Source organism: Pogoniulus pusillus, chromosome 22 (assembly GCF_015220805.1).
Source record: "Pogoniulus pusillus isolate bPogPus1 chromosome 22, bPogPus1.pri, whole genome shotgun sequence".
Taxonomy (NCBI): Eukaryota; Metazoa; Chordata; class Aves; order Piciformes; family Lybiidae; genus Pogoniulus; species Pogoniulus pusillus.
In genome coordinates this window covers 9166970-9186504 of record NC_087285.1, presented here as the reverse complement: position 1 = coordinate 9186504, position 19535 = coordinate 9166970, and the positions used below count along the sequence as shown (strand labels likewise).

Genomic DNA, 19535 nt, shown 5'->3' with positions numbered 1-19535 from the left:
TGTCTTGTATCCCACAGCAGTATCTAAGACTTCAGACAAGCACTTGAGCAAACCTGGTGCTGAGAAGTGAGCAGAAAGCATACATACATGGTGGTGGGGCAGCATCCTTTGTCCAGTGATGGTTGGGTGCCCTATGGAGGGAGCAACAGGTGCTGAACAGGCAGCTTCACCACCTTTTCCTTGCAGGGACAGCAAGAATCAGTCTGGCCTTTTCCACAGGGAACTGCTGTCTCTTCTGAGTAGGCTGGTGTCTGGGTGGCAGAGGTGGCTGTCCCCAGGCTTCTTGCTCCCTGAGAGCAGTCCAGGGGCAGCTGGGCAGCACGACCTGTTCAGGCACTGGAGTGAGACTGATACTGGGTTTCACACAGACATCTTTATTTACACATTTCTGCGCATAGGCAGGAGAAGGTTCTTTTGCCTGGGATGTACTGGCAGATATATCATACTCTAGAGAATGGAGCTTAGCAGTTTGGAGGTGTTGAGATATATATATATATATATATATATATATGTACACACATATATATAGTCTTGCAAAATGCCTTCTGCATTTCTCCCTGTCAGAAGAGATGTTTACAACGGGTCAGAGATAAAGGGACACTGCAAGGTTTTAATTTATTTTTCTTATCTTTAAAATGAAATAGTGTTTGCACTACTCATCAACTTAGTTGCTTGTTCTCCTGGTTTTTCTTAAGGAAAAATGCTGAAGAGACACAACTACAAGCTCTCAATGTTTGCTACTCTGAGATACTATCAGTGGTGCAGGGAGAACATTTTTGAACTCTGGTTTATCCGCACTCTCAGTTGGGTGTAAGTCAGTGCACCAGGTGTAAGAGTACCCTTTAAGTAGTGCTGCAAATTAATTATTAGCATGTACACATTACACTCCCAGCACAGTTCAGCAGCTGAACAGCCTCTGGACAGGTAGATCCATGTATGAGTCTTGCTTTTGTGACTTTCACAGTATATTTTTAACCTGACAGTGTCCCTGAAAAAAAAAAGTCCATACTGGGCTTAAAAAAGGACACTCTCCTACAGGTATTGGCTTTTTATTGTTAAAACCAACATTCTGAAACCATTCAACAAAATGTAATACAAAGGGCTGCTGGAGAATAGCATTTGTAAGGGTGAAGCTATGCCTTGCTCCTCCATTAACATGGCTTTAGTTATCACATTTCGTGGTGCTTCCATGAAGAATATCCGCATAAAAGGTTCTTACGCTGCTGCTACCGTCTTCTCAGAGGTCACACATGGGCATAAAGATGTTTGTTCTCAACACCTGTGGCAGTCAGGCTATGCCAGATTTCTGCCCACAATGCTTGCCCCTCAGGGCTACAGCCTGGCTGGTGGTTACTCATTCAGAGTAACAGAGAAACAAATGCTGATGGTAAGAGGCACATTACATCTTTTTTGCATTATCATTAATCACGTTCCTATTTTTCAGCAGATTGTTGCCTAAAAAGCATGTTGGAAAGGTTTGGTGGTTTTGTTTTAAAGAAAATGCTGGCAGGAGGATGCAGACTAATGTTTGTAACTGATGAAAGGGCCAGACAAATGATTCAGACATTATTTAAACATTCACATCTCGGGGAAAATTTGCACAGCCGATAGCACTGACAGATAGTCTAACTGTAACTTAGATGCCGCCACAGCAACTACCTTCCACATCCTGGCAGCAGGATTTATGATGGCATGAGATTAGAACAGCAGACTATGTTTTATTTAGAAAGCTGTAGTTGTATTCACCATAAATATTTCAAGCCCCATTTATGAGCAATGGGAGGCTTTGCAAGTTTACAGAGGAACATTCACAGAAAACATTAAAAAACAAACCCAAAGACATTTCCATGCAGAGTACAACTCTCTCACAGTCACTGGATCTCTCATCTGTTGGCTCACACATGCCATTACATGTGCTGCTCGTGCAAAACCCAGAGGCCTTCTCTGTGCTGATGTCCACTAGCTTCTGACTGATATCAGGGTGGGGGTGGGGGGAGGTTAGGAGACAAACGGGATAAAAAATGGCTCGACAATGGCAGTGACTCTGCCACAGACAGAATGTACAGTCAGGGCTACGGGAGAATGCAACTATTGTACACCACTTTGCAAACCCTCCTGTCTCAGCCTCAACCAGCTTCAAGTGGAAGAGAGGCAGCAACCCAGGGCTGAGCACATCAGGTGTATGCAGGTGGGGGCTTGACTCCTATGAGGACAAAATCAAAGCCTCGAGGGTAGAATCACAACAGTGAGGCTCTCAGCATCTCCCTCTCTGCTTAAAGCATCCCCATCAGTACTGGGAGCTTAAAACTGCAGCAGTGGAGCAGAACAGGAGATGCCAAAACTTGCAGGGCCACAAATGGCTACCTAGTTTTAGCAAACATGTAACCACATGCTAACAGTAACATCCAAACGCAGGCTTGAAGTACGTTGCCAAACTGGGGCTACGCTCAACAGAAAGCAGCTACAACCCCTAGAACACAGGCACCCGCCCTGTGTCATCCCTATGGTTCTTCTGCTAGTGGAGACACACAGTAGCTGAGGCCAGACTCAGCACGGTGACTCCAGAAACTCCTTCAGCTTCAGGGACCATAGTATCATGGAACTTGTAAGGTTTCCTTCTGAAAGGGCCCATTCTAAACCACTCAGGCTGTGTGTGCCAGCTCATGGACACATTTGGAGCAGCTCTGCTAGAGGAGAAAGGCACTGTGCCAGCCCAGTGCAAATGCTCATTTACCACCATCCTGACCACTTTTCCCTCAGCTGAACTTCACTGCTTGGACTGATAATAGACAGATGGTCTTCTGTTGTGAGGAAAAAAAAGGCAGGTTGTTTATCACATTAAATTCTGCCATTTGCTAATGTGATTGCAAGAAGAATCAACAAGGGACAGTGTAAACATGGCGTGTAATTTCACCTATGACTGACATCTTTATCAAGTGCCTATTAATAAGAACTAAACAGACACTACTGGACAACTGGAGGACAAGGCTACTCACACAGCACTGCATCACTTCTGGAAAACACAGCACGTTATTGGAGCTGCCATGCTCTGGATCACTGCTAGGGAGGGACCGATTAATAGTATGTGCATGAAAGACAACAAAGAAGGCAAGTGTTACTCCCTTGAACATGTAACTTCCCTCACTTGAATACTGCTTTTGATGATAGGTGGACAACTGAAAGAAATCAAGTTCAGACTACACAGAAGTGCATGGATGAGAAACAGGGAAAATGTCCCATCCTGGGGAATTAGCATAGCATTACACTAATACTGATCAGACCTACTTCTACACTCAGCAATACTTCAATAGATTAATTTTTATAAAATATAGGGCTACAGAAATGAGGCATTCTAGATACTTTGTATTATAAAAAGCTTCCACTTAGATCATTTTTAAAATATATCTTCACTGCTAACATTTATTTGCAATATACTATCTGATATAATAAAAATATATGCTGGATGTAAGCAATGTAGCACTATGGCAGACACTCTCCTTTCAGTGTGGTTTGAGAGGCTAGGAAAGTTGGCTCTTCCCTCCTTCCCTTGGTTTCTCAGCCACCAGCTGCCTGGAGACTGCACCAGCACTCTGGTGCATTAGCTTTCTTAAAGGTCTTTTGCAAAGCAGGCTCTGGTATGTTCCTTAGCTGCCAAATAAATCTACTGGGCAAAATCCAGCCTTGGTGTAAATTCACTATGTGATTCTTTCTCTTTTACTAATTAAAAACTCCAAACCCTCAAATCAATGCTCTTTTTGGCGTTAGTAGGAAGATGGGACTTGCACAAGCCATGCAACTGCCTTGTAGGAAGAAATATTTCACTGTAGAAATTGTTAAACTCCCCAAAGGGAGGTGTGCACTTGGCTACTGATTCTGAGGCTAACAACAACTAAATGGCTCCCAATTACACTTACAGGGCCCTTTATCAGTGCCAGGGTCTGTGTGTGGATACACAGCTGCATCATCTGGGCCCTTTCCTGCACTAAGTAAAACTGGAAAGATTAAACAAATTCATAAAGTGGGCAACACTTTACTGTAGCATCCAGTGGAAAAATACAAATGATGAATCTAGGAAGTGTGTGCCAAACCACATCAAAAAGACCACAGCACATGACTATGGTGCTGCTGAGATGCACACTGGAGAACCACTTGGTGTCCTGCCACATGCTGGGGCTGCAGAAGGTGGCTGAGACCAGAGCAAGCATTCATCTTCCTGAACCAGCCCTTATAAACCTGCCTGGTCTTGCAAGACCTTGCCACCACTGAAGAGGACTTGTTTTATTGTTTGATAGTTACATGTGCAGCAGAGATTTTGCTCCTTTCTGGCTCCCTCTGGCACAAAGATCCTCCGTTTAATGCGTTCAGGAATAACTCCACCAAACGCAGCATGGTGACACCAGTGCATGTGAGAGGAGAAGCAGGATTTCTGCAGAAATGCAGATATTGGCTACATGGGCTGTCTGCTTTGCATCCCAGGTACATTCTCTGTTCATTTCTTACAGACTGCCCTGGCAGGTTTGACTTCTGTCGAAGCAGATTAAATGGCAATGCATTCATAAAGCGTTTTGCCGTGCGGGAGCACAGGCTGAGCTTTTCACTTGCAATAGATGGCTGAGTAAGCTATCGACATGTGCGATCATATGTAGTCAAGCTTGCTGGATTAAAAGCAGAACTTGTGCCTAGCAAACAATGCTCTATATTACTCATTGATCTTCGAGCAGCAGTTCTCCCTCATCAGGATTTATTAAAATATTCACATGCTTCCAAAATGAAACAAAGGTCCACCGGCATCTCTCGGCGAGCAGAGGTGGGGTCGGTTGCATTCGGTTGCCATTTGGTTGGAGATGTCATACAAAATCCTCACACGCTGAACATGGCTGAATTGTAAAAAGCTTTCACCCAGAAAGGAGATCTTTGTCACACCCAAAGTCTCTGACTCCTTCAGTGCTCACCAGGCAAGGCTACATCACGTTCTCGAAGAGCTGTAAGGATCTCATGATGTTGTCGTCCTGAAAGCAATGAAAATATACTTTCAAACACCAGCACTGACAAGCACAGCTTGAAACTGCACAAGAGAGGCCCAAGAGCTGCTACAGCAGTCAGCTGCCTTGCTTTCATCATGCTTTTCATCCTTGATGAGCTGGAGTTGCTTCAGGGATCAGGTCCTGATTCAGCAAAGCAAGTATGAGCTTTCTCTAGAGTTTTCTACTTGTCTACAGAACCATAGAGTGCAGTTTGCTCAGCAAAACAAAAGCACTGTCCACTAGCACTGGAATGAAGAGGCCCTCTCCTGTGGTTGGCCTTACCCTACTTTGCTATGAAGTGACAGAAACTCACCAGAAACTCAGTCCTGAAGCTGTTTTTTCTGAGAGAGCAATGGAAACCTGGGATCCTGAGCAGCCTCTTGTTTCAAAGGGAGTTTGTTCAAAGGAAAGGCAAATGCTGTGGCATGAGCTAAACCTTTCATTGTAGTTATGATTTTGTCCTTACCTCCTGACATGATTCGATAAACTCATCTAAAGTTACAACTCCATCTTTGTTCTTATCCATTTTCTGCAAAATAAAATAAAAAACAATGAACTGTTTCCAGAGGTAACACTGCAGTTATAGTATCATATCTTAGTTGATGGAATCTGAATCAACCTAGGGCACTTTATGGACTTGGTGTCATTGGTTAAATTTGTTGGCTGCTAAGGACTTGTTCAGTCTGATATTTAAAGTGCTTTTGGGGTCATCTGGAGCTGCTCTTTCCTTTGCACACGCAGCAACCTCTAACCTCATTACATCATTTATTTATTCACTGCCTCAGCAACCAGCACCCACATTCCTGCCTCTATGAGCAGCTGAGAGAAGAAGCACAGAAGGGCTGCAGCACATGCAGAGGCTTCAGACTTGCTGGATGTGGCACATCCCAGGGCAAAGGTTTGGGCTAAGAGATAAATGAAATGCCTTTGGAGCCAGGAAATTAGCAGACACTATAGTGTCAGGGTGAAGGTCTGCTAGGAGTTATTTTGGAATACATAGTGTGGCACAGGGCTAACTCTGCAGTAAAATATAACAGTGCATGGCTCGAGTGTGGAGAAAAACACATCATCAGTCAAGTACCTGGAAGAATACTTCTACATGCTGCCGTGGTGCATCTTCCTTGAGCACTGGATACGTGTACTTTCCCATCATGTCATAAATGGCCTTTACAATGTCCATCATTTCCTTCAGTGGTGGCATGCCAGCACAGACACAGAAGGGAAATTCAGAGCAATACTAGCACATTTCTTCCTTTTACTGCCCTTTTCCTCACCCTCCTTCTCCCGTTACCAAACAGCACAGTAAGTTCCTGTACACATGCATGAAGACAGATCTATTGTCAGGAGTTCATCTACGAAACCAAATGCTCCTGACTCTGCCATGACTGTGTCACAGCTGTGCTGGAGGCTTTGCAGTGGTCACCTCCCTCCACTGGTCAGGCAGCACTGAAGGACATGTCCTCTGACACACAGCTGCTGGGGATAGTGCTGGACTGCAAGTGGTGTGCTTGATCCTGAGCACTGCAGCAGCAGCCTTGTCCTAGAGCCTCCTCTGGAGCCAGGGATCTACTTGGCAGTCACTGGGAACCCAGCCCTTCTCCACACCCTACACAAACTGCCAGACATCTCCATGACCAGAGCAGTAACCACAAAGCCTCCAGGTATGCACAACAATTTTGAGAATATAGACCAAGATGTATTTGCAAAATATTCAAGGTCACCATGCTCAGAACCAAGAACTCCCACAAAGGGAGCAAGCAATACTGGATAAGAAGACAAAACCAGATGATAATGCAAGATTTGGGAGTGGTGCTGCAGGCTTGTAGTGGTTTGGGTAAGCCCACACCATAGCTCACAGTGCAGACAGAAAGCCCTCTCACCACAGTCACCGAGTAGCTATTGTTGCCATCACCCTCCCATCTGCAAAGGTTGTGCTGCTCATAGCTAGGATTTTGCTCCTGGCTAATGCAATCTATTGAAGGCAGTCTACAGAACTGTACAGAATACAAGATCACCTTGCACTTAGACAAATACTCAACTACAGCCTGATTTGCATTTAATTAGCTGCATGTGGAATTAATTCTGCTCTGCAGTAGTAATCAGCTGGCTCTCTTCAGAAATCAAGCACTTGTCAGAACCAGCCTTACCTCCTTGTTTATGTAGCCATCCTTATTGATGTCGTAGAGGTTAAACGTCCATCTTAGCTTCTCGTGAACTGTTCCCCGCAACAGAATGGACAAGGCCATCACAAAATCCTGGGGCGAGGCAGAGAGAAGCATGAATTTTCATTGCATTCTTTTCTGAGTTACCTTCTTTACACAGTGCCAAGGACAATATTTATCTTTTCAGGACAGAGCATATTGTTATCAGTCTCTCCTGACTTGCTCTTCCAAAAGCATGGCATCTCTGAACTCAATGGATGCAGCATCCACTAAGATGATCGGAGTGCTGTCACACCAGCAGGGTACAAAGGCAGGTTGGGCGAAGCCTTGAGCAGCCAAGTCTATTTGAGAGGTATCACTGCCCATGGCAGGGAAGTTAAAGCAGATGATCTCCAAGGTCCCTTCCAACCTAAGCCATTCCACGACTCTACAGTGCTGTAGCCTTTACCTCTACTGAGATGAGGGTATGGGATTAAGAGCACATTCAGTCCAAGACAGGCAGACTTAGATCTTAAGGTTGATAGGACAGTAGCTACTCTGGCTCCTAGGACTTGCCAGGAGCAGCACAGCATGCTGCTGGAGTAATGCTTGAGGCAAAATACATATCCAGTGTTTAGAGTACTGCCAAATGCTCCAGTGGCCATTCACCTCCTAGAAATGGTCTGTTGTAAGGAGAACTCACTCAGAATGCCACCACATAGTTAAACAGAGCTGGACTGTACTCACACTGTTGTACCTTCAGATCTAAGGTACTGGCAAAGACGAAAGAAAATCCAGCATTTTTTGGTGCTCACCTTGACAAATGTGGAAAGATCCCAAACTCCTCCAATGCAGGGAAGCTCAAGTTTGGTTTTCTGGCAAAATCTGCAATTCCCACCACTAATTACTCAGTCTGGCACACAGCATTTTTTGCTTAGAGAAAAGCTATTGCTTGCAATACCTTTAATTTACCATTTATAGTGCCCGGTGGCTCAGGCAGTGTACCTAGCATCACTACAGGGATTTATTAGTACAGGCAGAGCTTCAAACTAGCAGAGCTCTACAGTTCCTGATATCTCATTTAATGTACTTAGTCCTTCCTGTGTTATCTCCATTACCTCTGCACGGGGTAGTGCATCGCTTCTTAAAAACCTTTGCTGCTTTTTCTGAAGGCTCAGAGGAATTTGAATTTGCTGAACAGTACAAAAAAGGAGATAAAATGCTTATGTTTGACAATCACTAAAGAGACAGGTTTGCCAGGAAGTAAAGCTCAGCACTTTTGGGTGTTTTTTAAAAAACATATACTTACCTAAGCATTTTCCTGTGTCCCACTCTGCTTCGCTTTCTGAAAGCCTCTAACTACAGAGTAGCTGCCATATGCAAAACTTCCATTGCAGCCATTGCCACAGACAAACACACATACAGGAACATTCCCATTCTACATCTGATAAGTGAACAGATTTCTCAGTCTTCACAGGATTACAGGATAGTAAGGGTTGGAAGGGACCCAAGTAGATCATCGAGTCCAACCCTTCTGCAAGAGGACCACACAATGTAGCACAGTCTTACCTGGGATCTGCCAATTTGACAACAAAGGCAAACTGCCTGTGATTTCTAGTTGTATACTCACACTAAACTGTCTTCAAGACTAAAAAGTTCATCCTTCACAGATCTGTGGTTTAACATATCCCTTTGCTGCTCTCCCACAACTGTATGTGTGAGCTTAGAGTATGCCTATTTGTAGCTGTAAGAACAGGCCCTGTAGTTAAAGGGTGGATTTAATCTCCATTGAGTACCAAGCACTTAGCAATATATCGAATAAACTTAGTCCTCTCCCTCCCCAGTATTCCAGGAACATAGGAATATAAGAATTTAGTCTGCATGATGACTGGAGAAGGTACAAGAGGCACTGGCTTTTCTTTAAATGCAGATTACTTGTGCCACTCTTATCAGTAGAGACTGCCCCTGATCACTCCTGCCTGCTGTGAAAATCTCTACCCTTTCTCCCTGTGACACTAAGCAATCCAAAGGTTTCTTTACTGAAAGGAAACGTGCAACTCCATCAGCATAAAGTGAATCATGTTTTAAAATACCAACTGATTTGTAGAACGAAACCTTTAACCCATAATCCAACAAGTTCTACTAGTTTACAATGAGGAATTAATGGAAGAGCTTAAAAGCATGAAATTGAGAAAGGGGCATCAAAGGAGGTTGTAGGACAATTACCTCAAATTTCACTGAGCCATTTTGTGCAGTGTCAAATGCATTGAAGAGATAATGTGCATACATGCTAGCATCTGAAAAACACAAAGGGCAACAAGAGGAACAGCAGTTCATTATACACAGATGGCTCCAAATGACATTCATGGCCTTTCCTTTGGTATAAACCCCAACCTTGTAGCACTGTCTGATATTCTATGAACCAGTAAATGTTAGCACGGACCTGCATTATCTCTGCATCCTCCCTTAAAACAGCCTTGAAATGTAAAAGCTTTTATTACATCAGAAACAATTGATTATGGGACTGTACTTGAAAGAATGAGAATAAACTCTGAAGCAATCTAGGGCAAATGTAATACAAGCTCTGGTGGAAAATGCAGCAAGAGCACTGAAGAGTGCTTGAAGCACACAAACCTTCTTCCTCTACTGTTCTGTATTGTTTGAGATGCAGCAGGGACTGTCCAGCTTTGGAAGGGGCTAGTTCCAGTTTGGCCCACTTCTGTTAAAGGGAAATCTCATCTCAGGTGTATTTTTGAACCTTAAACTGCTGGGTTTAGAAAATGTCTTCTGTTGAGAGGAGCAATACAGGCTCACAAAGGCTGGCTGTTAACTGAGAAAATCAGGGATGGTATGCAGAAAATAATCAACCATCACCTTAAGACTTTCATAGGCCTGGTCTCTGCTCTGGAGAGAATTCACACTGCTGTCTGTATTACCAGAGGCTAAGACGGAAGCAAGTGAATACAGTAATTATTTCACTGCTGTTCTATCAGCCACACACTTTTTGTCTCTTCTAGTCTTTGCCTCCAGCACACAGAATTAGTCAAACTTGAGTCTTCACACTCATTGTCTGGGTATTCAGGTGAGGCCTGGTGCCCTGTGCGATGCAGGCAGTGAGGTGGAACGACCCAGCATCTTTTTCCTCTGATCTCTATGGAATGATTAAATATTTCCACATTATTCTAATGCAGGAAAGTGTAAAAGTATGCAAAAAAAAAAAAAAAAAAAAAAACCCACCAAAACCTTAAGTTACTGACATCCATAAGGATAAAATACACTGGGCTGTGTAGAAGGAAGTCTGCTACTCTTTTAAGATAAGGTTTGTGAATAAAATAGCTCTGGAAAGAAACCAAAGGATTACTTATGGGGCAGTTCTAATAAAAGCTCATGATCAGCTAAATTAAACAAGTAAAGATGTTAAAATGGAAGTTTTATTTTGGCATAGTATGATGTACATCAAGAAATACTAGATCAGATTAGCAAAAATGAAAACCTTTCGAGGACAGGGGCCCTGTGTAACAAAAATGTCATGAGCCTGGGATGACACTGCACCAAGTTCTTATAATTTAGAGTTACTTTACTACCTCTGGGATGTACACATTTGTCTGCACAGGGAGCCATAAAACTGAAAAAAACCTCAGAGGAATCTGAAATCTCACAATTTATGATGCTAAGGTTATAAAAACAGTTTGGAAAGCAAGTGAAAGGAAACAGAGTAAAATATGAAGTCACATCTGCTGTTAAAGTGATTTACTATTAAGCATGATTGTCCTACCATCATCATTATCCAAGGCAGAATCACATTTCAAGGGAATGGGGGACACACAACCAAGGCAAGTCTTTGTCAGCCTCAGCAGAGAGTAAGAAAAATTAGCTAACCATGAAAATAAGAGGTTTCTGTGCCGGGTTATTTTTCACACATGGAAATAAAGGAGTCACTTGAAGTCACAGGATCAAAGGATGTCAGGGGTTGGAAGAGACCCAAGGAGATCATCGAGTCCAACTTCCCTGCCAGAGCAGGAACAATACTATCTAACACAGATCACAGAGGAACACATCCAGACAGGCTTTGAAAGGCTCCAGAGAAGACTCCATGATGTCCCTGGGAAGCCTGCTTCAGTGCTCTGTGACCCTTACAGTAAAGAAGTTCCCCCTTGTGTTGAGGTGGAACCTCTTTTGCTGCAATTTACACCCATTTACATCCTATCACAGGGAGCAAGTGAGCAGAGCCTGTCCCCCCACTCCTGGCCAGCCTTCAGATACTTATAAACATTTATTGAATCCCCTCTAAGTCTTCTCTTTTCCAGACTAAAAAGTCCCAGGTCTCTCAGCCTCTCCTCATAATCCATGCCCTCCAGTCCTCTAATCCTCCTCAAAGGCCAACACTGGGCCCTCTCCAGCAGATCCCTGTCTGCAGAAATTGCAGACATCAGTCCACAGTGAGCGTTTCCTGCAGCTATTAGAGAGTGGAATATATTTGGAACACCTCAAATACTGAATCTTTTACTAAAATCTTAAGCCTCTGATTCATTTCTTCCAATTTGAGAGCGGTACCCTCACAGCATCTGGCCAGCTAGAAGAAGTTGAATACAATACTTTAAGTATTCCAATGCATAACATGACCTCCTCTTAGTCACACGAGCATCACAAATGATCGTTTCAGGTAGCTATCAGTTCACACATCAACTGAAATCTGCTTTAAGAATTTTGGGGAGGTTTTGATTAATTTACAGGCCAAAATGAGGTCTGGGACTCTTCTGTGCTAGGTACTCCATGGCCAGCAGGCCAACAGCAAGGAAGAAAAGACTCACTGAGGGGAAGTGATTGAGCTTTCTGCCATCCAGAAAGTCAGTACCAAAAAAGCATCAATCCCCAAGCTCCTATTTTGGACTCAGTGAATAAAGAGCTGACAACAAGGGCAGGGTTTGTCTATACTCTGGTGAAATAACTGTTTCAAAGAGCCTAACTTTATTCTGTTACCTTGATGTCTGTGTTTAAGATCCTGCAAAGCTGTAGCTCAGCTCACATATCTTGCTCAGATGATGTGGAGCAGTTTTGCAGCCAGCTGGCAGTAATGAATGTTAAGGCATGCTTCAACAGAGCTGACAGACACAAAGACTTCCACTTACCTCCATGAGGGAAAAACTGTGCATAGATCTGTTTGAATGTTTCTTCATTAACAACCCCACTAGGACACTCCTGTGGAAAACCAAAAAAAAGAAAGAAAGAAAGAAAGAAAAGAATCAAAGAAGAAAAACCCAGCTTTGTAAAGGTTCATTTGTAAACCTATACCGGCCTGACGAGAGTGATTAAACAAATCACCTTCCTGTCCTCACAGTGCTCTGAGTTCACAGCCTGTGCAGCTGAAGAATGAGAGTACTTCAGACTGAAATTTCTTCTTTAGCATCTTGTAGACTTGGTTCACCACTAATAACATTTCTAACAGTGTTTTCAGCAGTGTTTAATCGATGCTTTGCAGGATGACCTAGAAAAGCAGCTCATGCTTTCTGTCATGTGAAGCTTTCATTTAATAATTACAAATAATGCCAGTGCCAGCTAACACTTCCCTGTCCAATGCCTCCACATATACAAATACATTAATCCTCAGCAGAAGACTGTAGCCAGATAGCCTCCGTGGAGCTCATGTCAGGTAAGTACACGATATACTGGCAAGTCCTTACAAACAAGCATTAATAATACGTTGAGAAAGGTTAGACCATTTTTAAGCTGTTTGTCTGCTCAGGATTCTGGAAGCTTCCGAGAAATCAGAGTATGGTCATGCATGTTTTCTATCCTGGCAACCTGTGGGGTTACTTACTTCAAAGCTCTGGTTCTGGACTGTAAAGATTTAAATTTTGGCTGCTTCAATTAGGGGCAAACATTCAGGTAAAGGCTGATAGATTCTCCTGACCAAACTAACTAGCCCATGGGGTGGCATTCGTGGGGGAAGAGATGATCAGTGTCTTGAGAGCTCACACTTGCTTTTGGTTAGAGGTGCTCTCTAGACACATCTGCAGGGTCTGGGTGGTACCCATGGAAAGGGAGACATAGCAGGTATGAGGAACTTGGCCCCCACATGCTTATGCTTTACCCTTTAAGTGATATCTGAACGGAGGTCTTCAGATGGTACCCAGCAGGATGCAAGACCACAGATTATGGGAGAAGTCAGTGAAAAACAACTGTGCAAGGACTGTCTAAGTTTCGTGAATTCTGTTTTCTTAGTCTCAACTTCTTATTTAAGCTGAAATTAGTTGGACAACTCAAGTAAAATTCAAGAGCAAGTTTAGCTCCAGTATGGTGCTTTACTACCTTCCCATCAGCTCAGTGCTGTCGGAGCATGTGCTCATGGGTCACAAAGCACCTAGGGCACTGCTGTCTATGTCAAGTTTTCAATTACAGAAAATCTGTTTCAGCTGATGACACTTCCTCACAGATTTGCCTAACAGCCAGTTCTGAAAACTATAACCAGAACAAACCAGGAAAACCACTGTGGCATTAATGTTTTTTGCCACAGAGCACAGAACTACAGATACATAAGAGTCACTTTTCTCCCACATTCAGCAATACCAACTGGGCAGAGACACCCTGGCTCTGTCCCTGCTGCAGGCTTTGACCCCATTCACAGCAATTCACATTCCTCAGCCCCAGTTAAGCAGCATCGCTGAGGGAAGAAGAGCACTGCTGCTCTTGGGAGGACATGCTGAAAATGGATTATCTAAGCAGGTTAATTCCATGTCTCATGAAACTGTGGCTTGATGCTTATGCTTAAGATGACAGCTAGATTTAGGATCAAGAGAGTGCATCAGGCAGCTTACTCACTCCATGCATTCCTCTCCCTGTGTCACACTATGGGTCCTGTCCTCTCCCGTCCTAATACAGGTCCTTCAGCAAGCAGTTTCACAGGACTTTACAGAAAAAATCACCAGCTTTCAGGTTTTGGACTCTAACTCCTACTACCTTGCCCTGAATTCCTGCATAGGTAAACAGTTGTTCTTGACACTCGTGCCTGTCACTTGTGATTCTGTAGTTCTTGCTTTTGTATACCTCTTCCAGGCTGAAGCATCCCACCCTTCAAAGCACAGAAGGCACTGAACACCCTTTTGCCAACCCTTCTTTCTCTTTCCAACACACTTTTTTGGAGGCAGCAGCCCAAGACTGAAGGCCACGTTCAAGACACCAGTACCCTGTTCATTCATCCTACAGTACAACAGTGTTCTCTCACTGTTTCTCTTTACTTTCCCTAAGAAATCCTAACAGGAATTACTAGAGAAATAGGATGGATACCATTTTTCACATCATGCGGTTTGCAAATCAGGGTAGACACCAGTACTGCGTCATTACTCGCTGCTGGCAGCCTGGAGCTTCCATAGGTACCTACACTCACTGTGTTACACCCACTCACAAGAGTCAAGACAGCAAAATGCTTATTCTGGTCCACCAGAGGTTGCTGAATTGGAAATCAGTAAACTTAGGAAGTCTAAGAAAATTCCTTTGAGTTGGTGACACAAAAAGCTGGAGGAAGATTCAAGTCCGTGACTTATTTATTGATTAGTTCTTTAGGTATCTTTTAAGAACAAAAAAGACTTTGACAAGAAGTTCTTCCACTATGAAAAGCCTATAAAGAAAAAAGGCATTTTCTCAAGTCTTTGATCTACCAGCATCACCTGCTGCTGCTTTACATTCACTACCCGTGGCAAAGGACAGAATGAACAAGAGAAATTACTTTATCCTGTGCAAGCTAGGGAAGGAGAGCAAGCTTGTCATTTCATGTGCACTTTATAATAATCTGACATTTATTCATGGTATCTTTTAGTCATAGCTCAGATCCAGAAGCCTATCAACAGCCATTCTTAGGTATACATCTTCCTGTTGGACACTGGTGTGCTGCTGCTCCCAGACCCACACTGGGCCTTTGCAGAACTTCAGACCAAACTGATGGAATTATTTTGAAAGCTAAGCCTAGCACAGCACTTTCCAGCTGTAGCAGATCTTCCATGTCCTTTCCAGCATAGTGCCACTGGTGAGAAACACTAAGTGACAATGTATTTCAAGAGAAATTATTCTCCAAGAACCATCACTTCACATGCTAAATTATCTTGATTTATAAATTTAGGTGCTGAGCATTATTTTCTCTATACTTCCCACAACTACAGAGTCCCTTAGCTCACTTCATGCTGCATAGCAGCCTGGTTTTACTAAAAGCCCCAAATCAGTGCTAGTGACCCCAAGAATGAATTTTAAGGCTGTGAACAAGGTCTCCTGTAGCAGTTTCAGCCATGGTGCCTGATTAAGTTTTCTGAATTTCCACATCATCCTTATTGTTTTTGATGCTCCATCTGGAAGCTAAATGAAAGTTTGCCTCAAACCTGCAGGAGTGCTGGGCAGAGGCAGCGCTGGCATTGATCAGCCTGTTTAGCGCTCTGTAACTAGATTGCTTTCAGACACATATGCTCATACCAATTCATTTGCACTTAATTGATCACAATTTTGCTTTTATAAGAGTCAAATAATGCTCAAGAGGCCTCATTAGTGCTCCAGTACTACTTAATTCAGCTGACTCAAAAGGAATCTCTCCTGTGAAAAAGAGCAGGTAAGCTTCCTCTCACTTGAAATTCCACTGAAGATAACAAAGGTTTACTCATTCAAGAAAAATTCCTTGGCAGTATGAAGCAGCACATGGTCCTTCACCATAACTTGTGTATCACAGAAATATACAATGGTTTGGATTGCAAGGCATCGCCAAAGGTCCTCTAGTTCAACCCCCCTGCAGTCAGCAGGGACGTTCCCTTCTAGGAGCAGGCTTCTCTGAGCCTTGTCTAGCCTGACCTTGAATATGCCCAGGGATGGGACCTCAACTACCCAACCAGGCAACCTGCTCCAGTGTTCTACCACCTTCATGGTAAAGAACTTGCTACTAACATCCAATGTAAATCTACTCTTCTCTAATTTCAAACCACTGCACCTCATCCTATCACTCCAGGCTTTTGGAAACAGTCCCTCTCCCTCTTTAGTCCATGTCCTTCCTGTATTGAGGGTTCCAGAGCTGGACACAAGAACTCCAGGCGAGGTCTCTCCAGAGCAGAAGGGCAGAATCACCTCTCTTGATCTGCTGGCCACGTTTCTTCTGATGCAGCCTAGGATGCCCTTGGCTTTCCAGGTTGCAAGTGCCCATTTTTGGCTCATGTCCAGCTTCTCATCCACCAGCATCCCTAAGTCCTTGTCTGCAGGGCTGCTCTCAATCTCATCGTTACCAGCCTGTATCTAGAAGTGCCCCAAACTGAGTACAGTATTTGCCTGTGTAAGACCTCCTTCCATGGCAGAGAGCTAAATGTCAGGGAACACCTCTCAGTTCTTTAATCTATGACTTCTTTAAATATCTTTAACAATAACAGTGAACGTGTTTTGGTATTGTTCTTAAGCACAGAAACTACTCATCTTCAAAAAGCACTGGCATTGCCAGCACGAGTCAGGCTTTTGGATGTACTCGCTAAGCCTTCTTTTAAACCACTAATTTACAAAGGGATTGTATCCACATTAAAAACAACACTCTCCACACAAAAAAGAAAAGCTAACAGAAGCTGCTCTTTCTCTTCTTTCTTCTGCTGGACTCAGAAATTAACTTCATTGATTGCTTTCAGTGATGTGTAAAGTGGACTAGCAGGGATCAGCAGCAAAACTTGGCCAGACCATCAAAAGGAGTGTTTAGGATTGGGGGAGGGATATTTTGCCAGACTAGAGGTAACATATTATCTGGCTATAGCAACTCTAATGTATTCTCCCTCAGGAACCATAATCCAGGTTTACATCTCTGAGCATTCACATATCCCATGTATTTAATTGCTTTGTGATCTCCTAGTTTGGGGCTACTCTGGAGATTAGTAAATTATGGGAGCATTTCTACCTCGCTCATAATGTTTGCTTTAGTCCAACCCCCTTGGTTTGTTACAGATGATTATATCTCATACTACACTTCAATACAGGTTTGCTAAAACATTCACACTAAAACAAGGCAGGAATGTCTCCAGCAGTCCCTCAGCTATTTGGGTTGTCTGCTTTCTGATTTAGTATTAGAAAAATTTCCCTTGCATCCAACAAGCATTTTCCCTAACAGAACCCCCAAGCTGAGCAAAAAATCCCAATCCTTTTAAATTCATAGATTCAGTTCCAAAGAAGGTAAGTTGTTAGAAACATGGCCTAAATAGGAAGTACAGAATTACTAAGCTCAACTCTGTCATGCTTGACCACTTCATTAGTCATTAATTTATCACATTTAAATAGCTTTTTGTTCTTCTCCTTCCCATTCTGTAACTGTTCCCCAAACTTTACTCCTCTGAGGAGCAGAAACTTTCTTCTTATTCCAGCCTATTCATGACCATTTTGTTGCCATATCAGTAAGGCCTTTTAGCTCAGTGTTCTCTTCTCATGTAGGCATCACATCCCATTTTGTAGGACTAAACTAAGGCAAGACCCACCAGAGGTTCTGTGTCTATTACCGTGGTTTTGTAGAACCTGCAAACTCTAGCATGACAGCAGCTTACTCCAAGGTGCAAACCTGACTATTCCTTATAGCACAGAATACATCTTAGGATAACTGCTAAGGTAAAAGTGGACTTTTGGTCCTGCATCAAGAGACAGTAGTGGACAGCACCCTATCAAAACTGGAAAAGAAACTGAAGGCAAAGAGAGAGAGTGGACCTTTGGCCCTTCAGCAAGGGTACTGCTTGGTTAGTGTGGACTACTGAGCTGGAGTAGGAATGGGTCTTCCATCAATCTGATGCAGAAACACCAGGCCTGAGCAGTGACATGTTGGGAAAAGACTGGGAAGGTTTGCAGGGATTGGAGACACAGATCTTGGAGATTACGGAAGAACAGGAATAAAAGAACTGATACTTAGGACTGTGGTCAGCCAGGGCACTAGTCCAGAGGCTACCCCAGGCTGTGCTGAAATCTCATTTAGTCAAATCTCATTCATGTTCGTGAGCAGAAAACCCCTAGCTCTGGTGACTGTAGCTGTGCTAAGCAGGGCTTCCTTCACTCCATGTCCACTACAGGCATGCAAATGGCTCTGTAATGAGCCACGTGTGGCCTCCTGACTAAACAGGACCTGGGCAACCACCGGGCACAAGCAGTAAGAAGCAGCCAGAGAGAGGAAATCGAGTGTATTCCCACAGGGATTTTGAGTCTCCAGATGGCACTATAACATCATCCCCAAAAGCACACATTTGGTACAATAGCAAATAGGGTCACAGCTTGCCTGCTGTGCATCATTACTCATCCCATTGAAATGATGATTTACAGGCTACAAATGCTAAGGCTGCCCTGTCATTGCAGCTGAAACCTTAAATATTAAAGCTTCATGTACGTTGTGTGCACAGCAGCTGGAGAGCAGCAGACAGCTTTATCCTAACAACCTGATGCAAAACAAGATCTTGCAGCACTGCAAATTAATATCAAGACCTTTGGTGAGATCTTAGGAAAGGATTTAGGTCACAAGTTAAATGACCTCATCTATCATTCTTGCCCTGGGAAGTAATGCCTCTGTACTGCAAAGGAACAGCAACACCAGGAGGGAGCAGGTTAGATCTGCCCAGAGATGCTGCCTCTCTGTTCTGCTTTGGAGCTGCTGGCAGAGCCAGCTCCTTCTCTCTGCATGGAGCGGTGCTCTCCCACACAGGGTTCCCACCAAACACAGCAATGCAGGAGGCATTTCAGAGATCTTGGCCAAACACAGTGATTAAGGGCTCTCTGAGCTTAGTCTCCCACTGTCGGCAGTCATGTCACATTACACTGCGCATTAAACTGTCTTGCTCTGTCTCAGACGCTGTATGATTTCTTGCTGACTGCCCAAAGCACAGAGAAGTTTCAGAGTATCAGTCTTCAGTGGTTACAAAACTTCACACATGAAATGATATCCTGAAAGCCATAAAGGTTGTACAAATACAACACATGCAGCAAACAGAAAAACACAGAAAGCTGAGCCGTGCCTTGAGCTGCTTAAGAGTGTGGTGAAAGAAAGGATGAAATCCCCAGGCTCCCTGGAGAGGTCAAGTATACATTGGAGAAGTGAGTCAATCAAACTTCAAGAATCCATTGTCAATCAAATGTCAAGAAGCTATCAAAGGCCTTTCCAGCAGGTTTTCCTTCAGCACCACCTGTATTTAAGGTAGCTCAGCTTTCCTTTGGCAGCTTTTTACCCAATAGCCTTGATGTTCTCTTCCAAGAAATTCCAGCATTTTACTGTGACAGGAGATGAAATGCTGGAGCTGTCTTGCAAGATGGCTTAAAAAGCACACTGTGTTTATTGAGCCAGCTTAATACTGATCTATTAATCATCATGAAAACATCAGTTGGCATGAACCACCTGGGTGAC

The 19535-nt window shown here is 43.5% G+C and overlaps 1 protein-coding gene across 5 annotated transcripts in view; it reads right to left on the bottom strand.

Annotated features, from left to right (window-relative positions):
* Window positions 1–1033: 1033 nt before the first annotated feature.
* KCNIP1 (potassium voltage-gated channel interacting protein 1) overlaps window positions 1034–19535 on the bottom strand; it is a 371107-nt gene continuing 352605 nt past the window's right edge. For all 5 annotated transcript variants that reach the window (XM_064161627.1, XM_064161629.1, XM_064161630.1 and 2 more), the window contains exons 3-8: window positions 12295–12364; window positions 9392–9462; window positions 7172–7279; window positions 6106–6210; window positions 5491–5553; window positions 1034–5009 (exon numbers count right to left, since the gene is read on the bottom strand). In XM_064161627.1, the coding sequence (XP_064017697.1) occupies window positions 4962–5009; window positions 5491–5553; window positions 6106–6210; window positions 7172–7279; window positions 9392–9462; window positions 12295–12364 (465 nt within the window). In that variant the 3' untranslated portion in view covers window positions 1034–4961. The remainder of the gene's footprint in view (window positions 5010–5490; window positions 5554–6105; window positions 6211–7171; window positions 7280–9391; window positions 9463–12294; window positions 12365–19535) is intronic.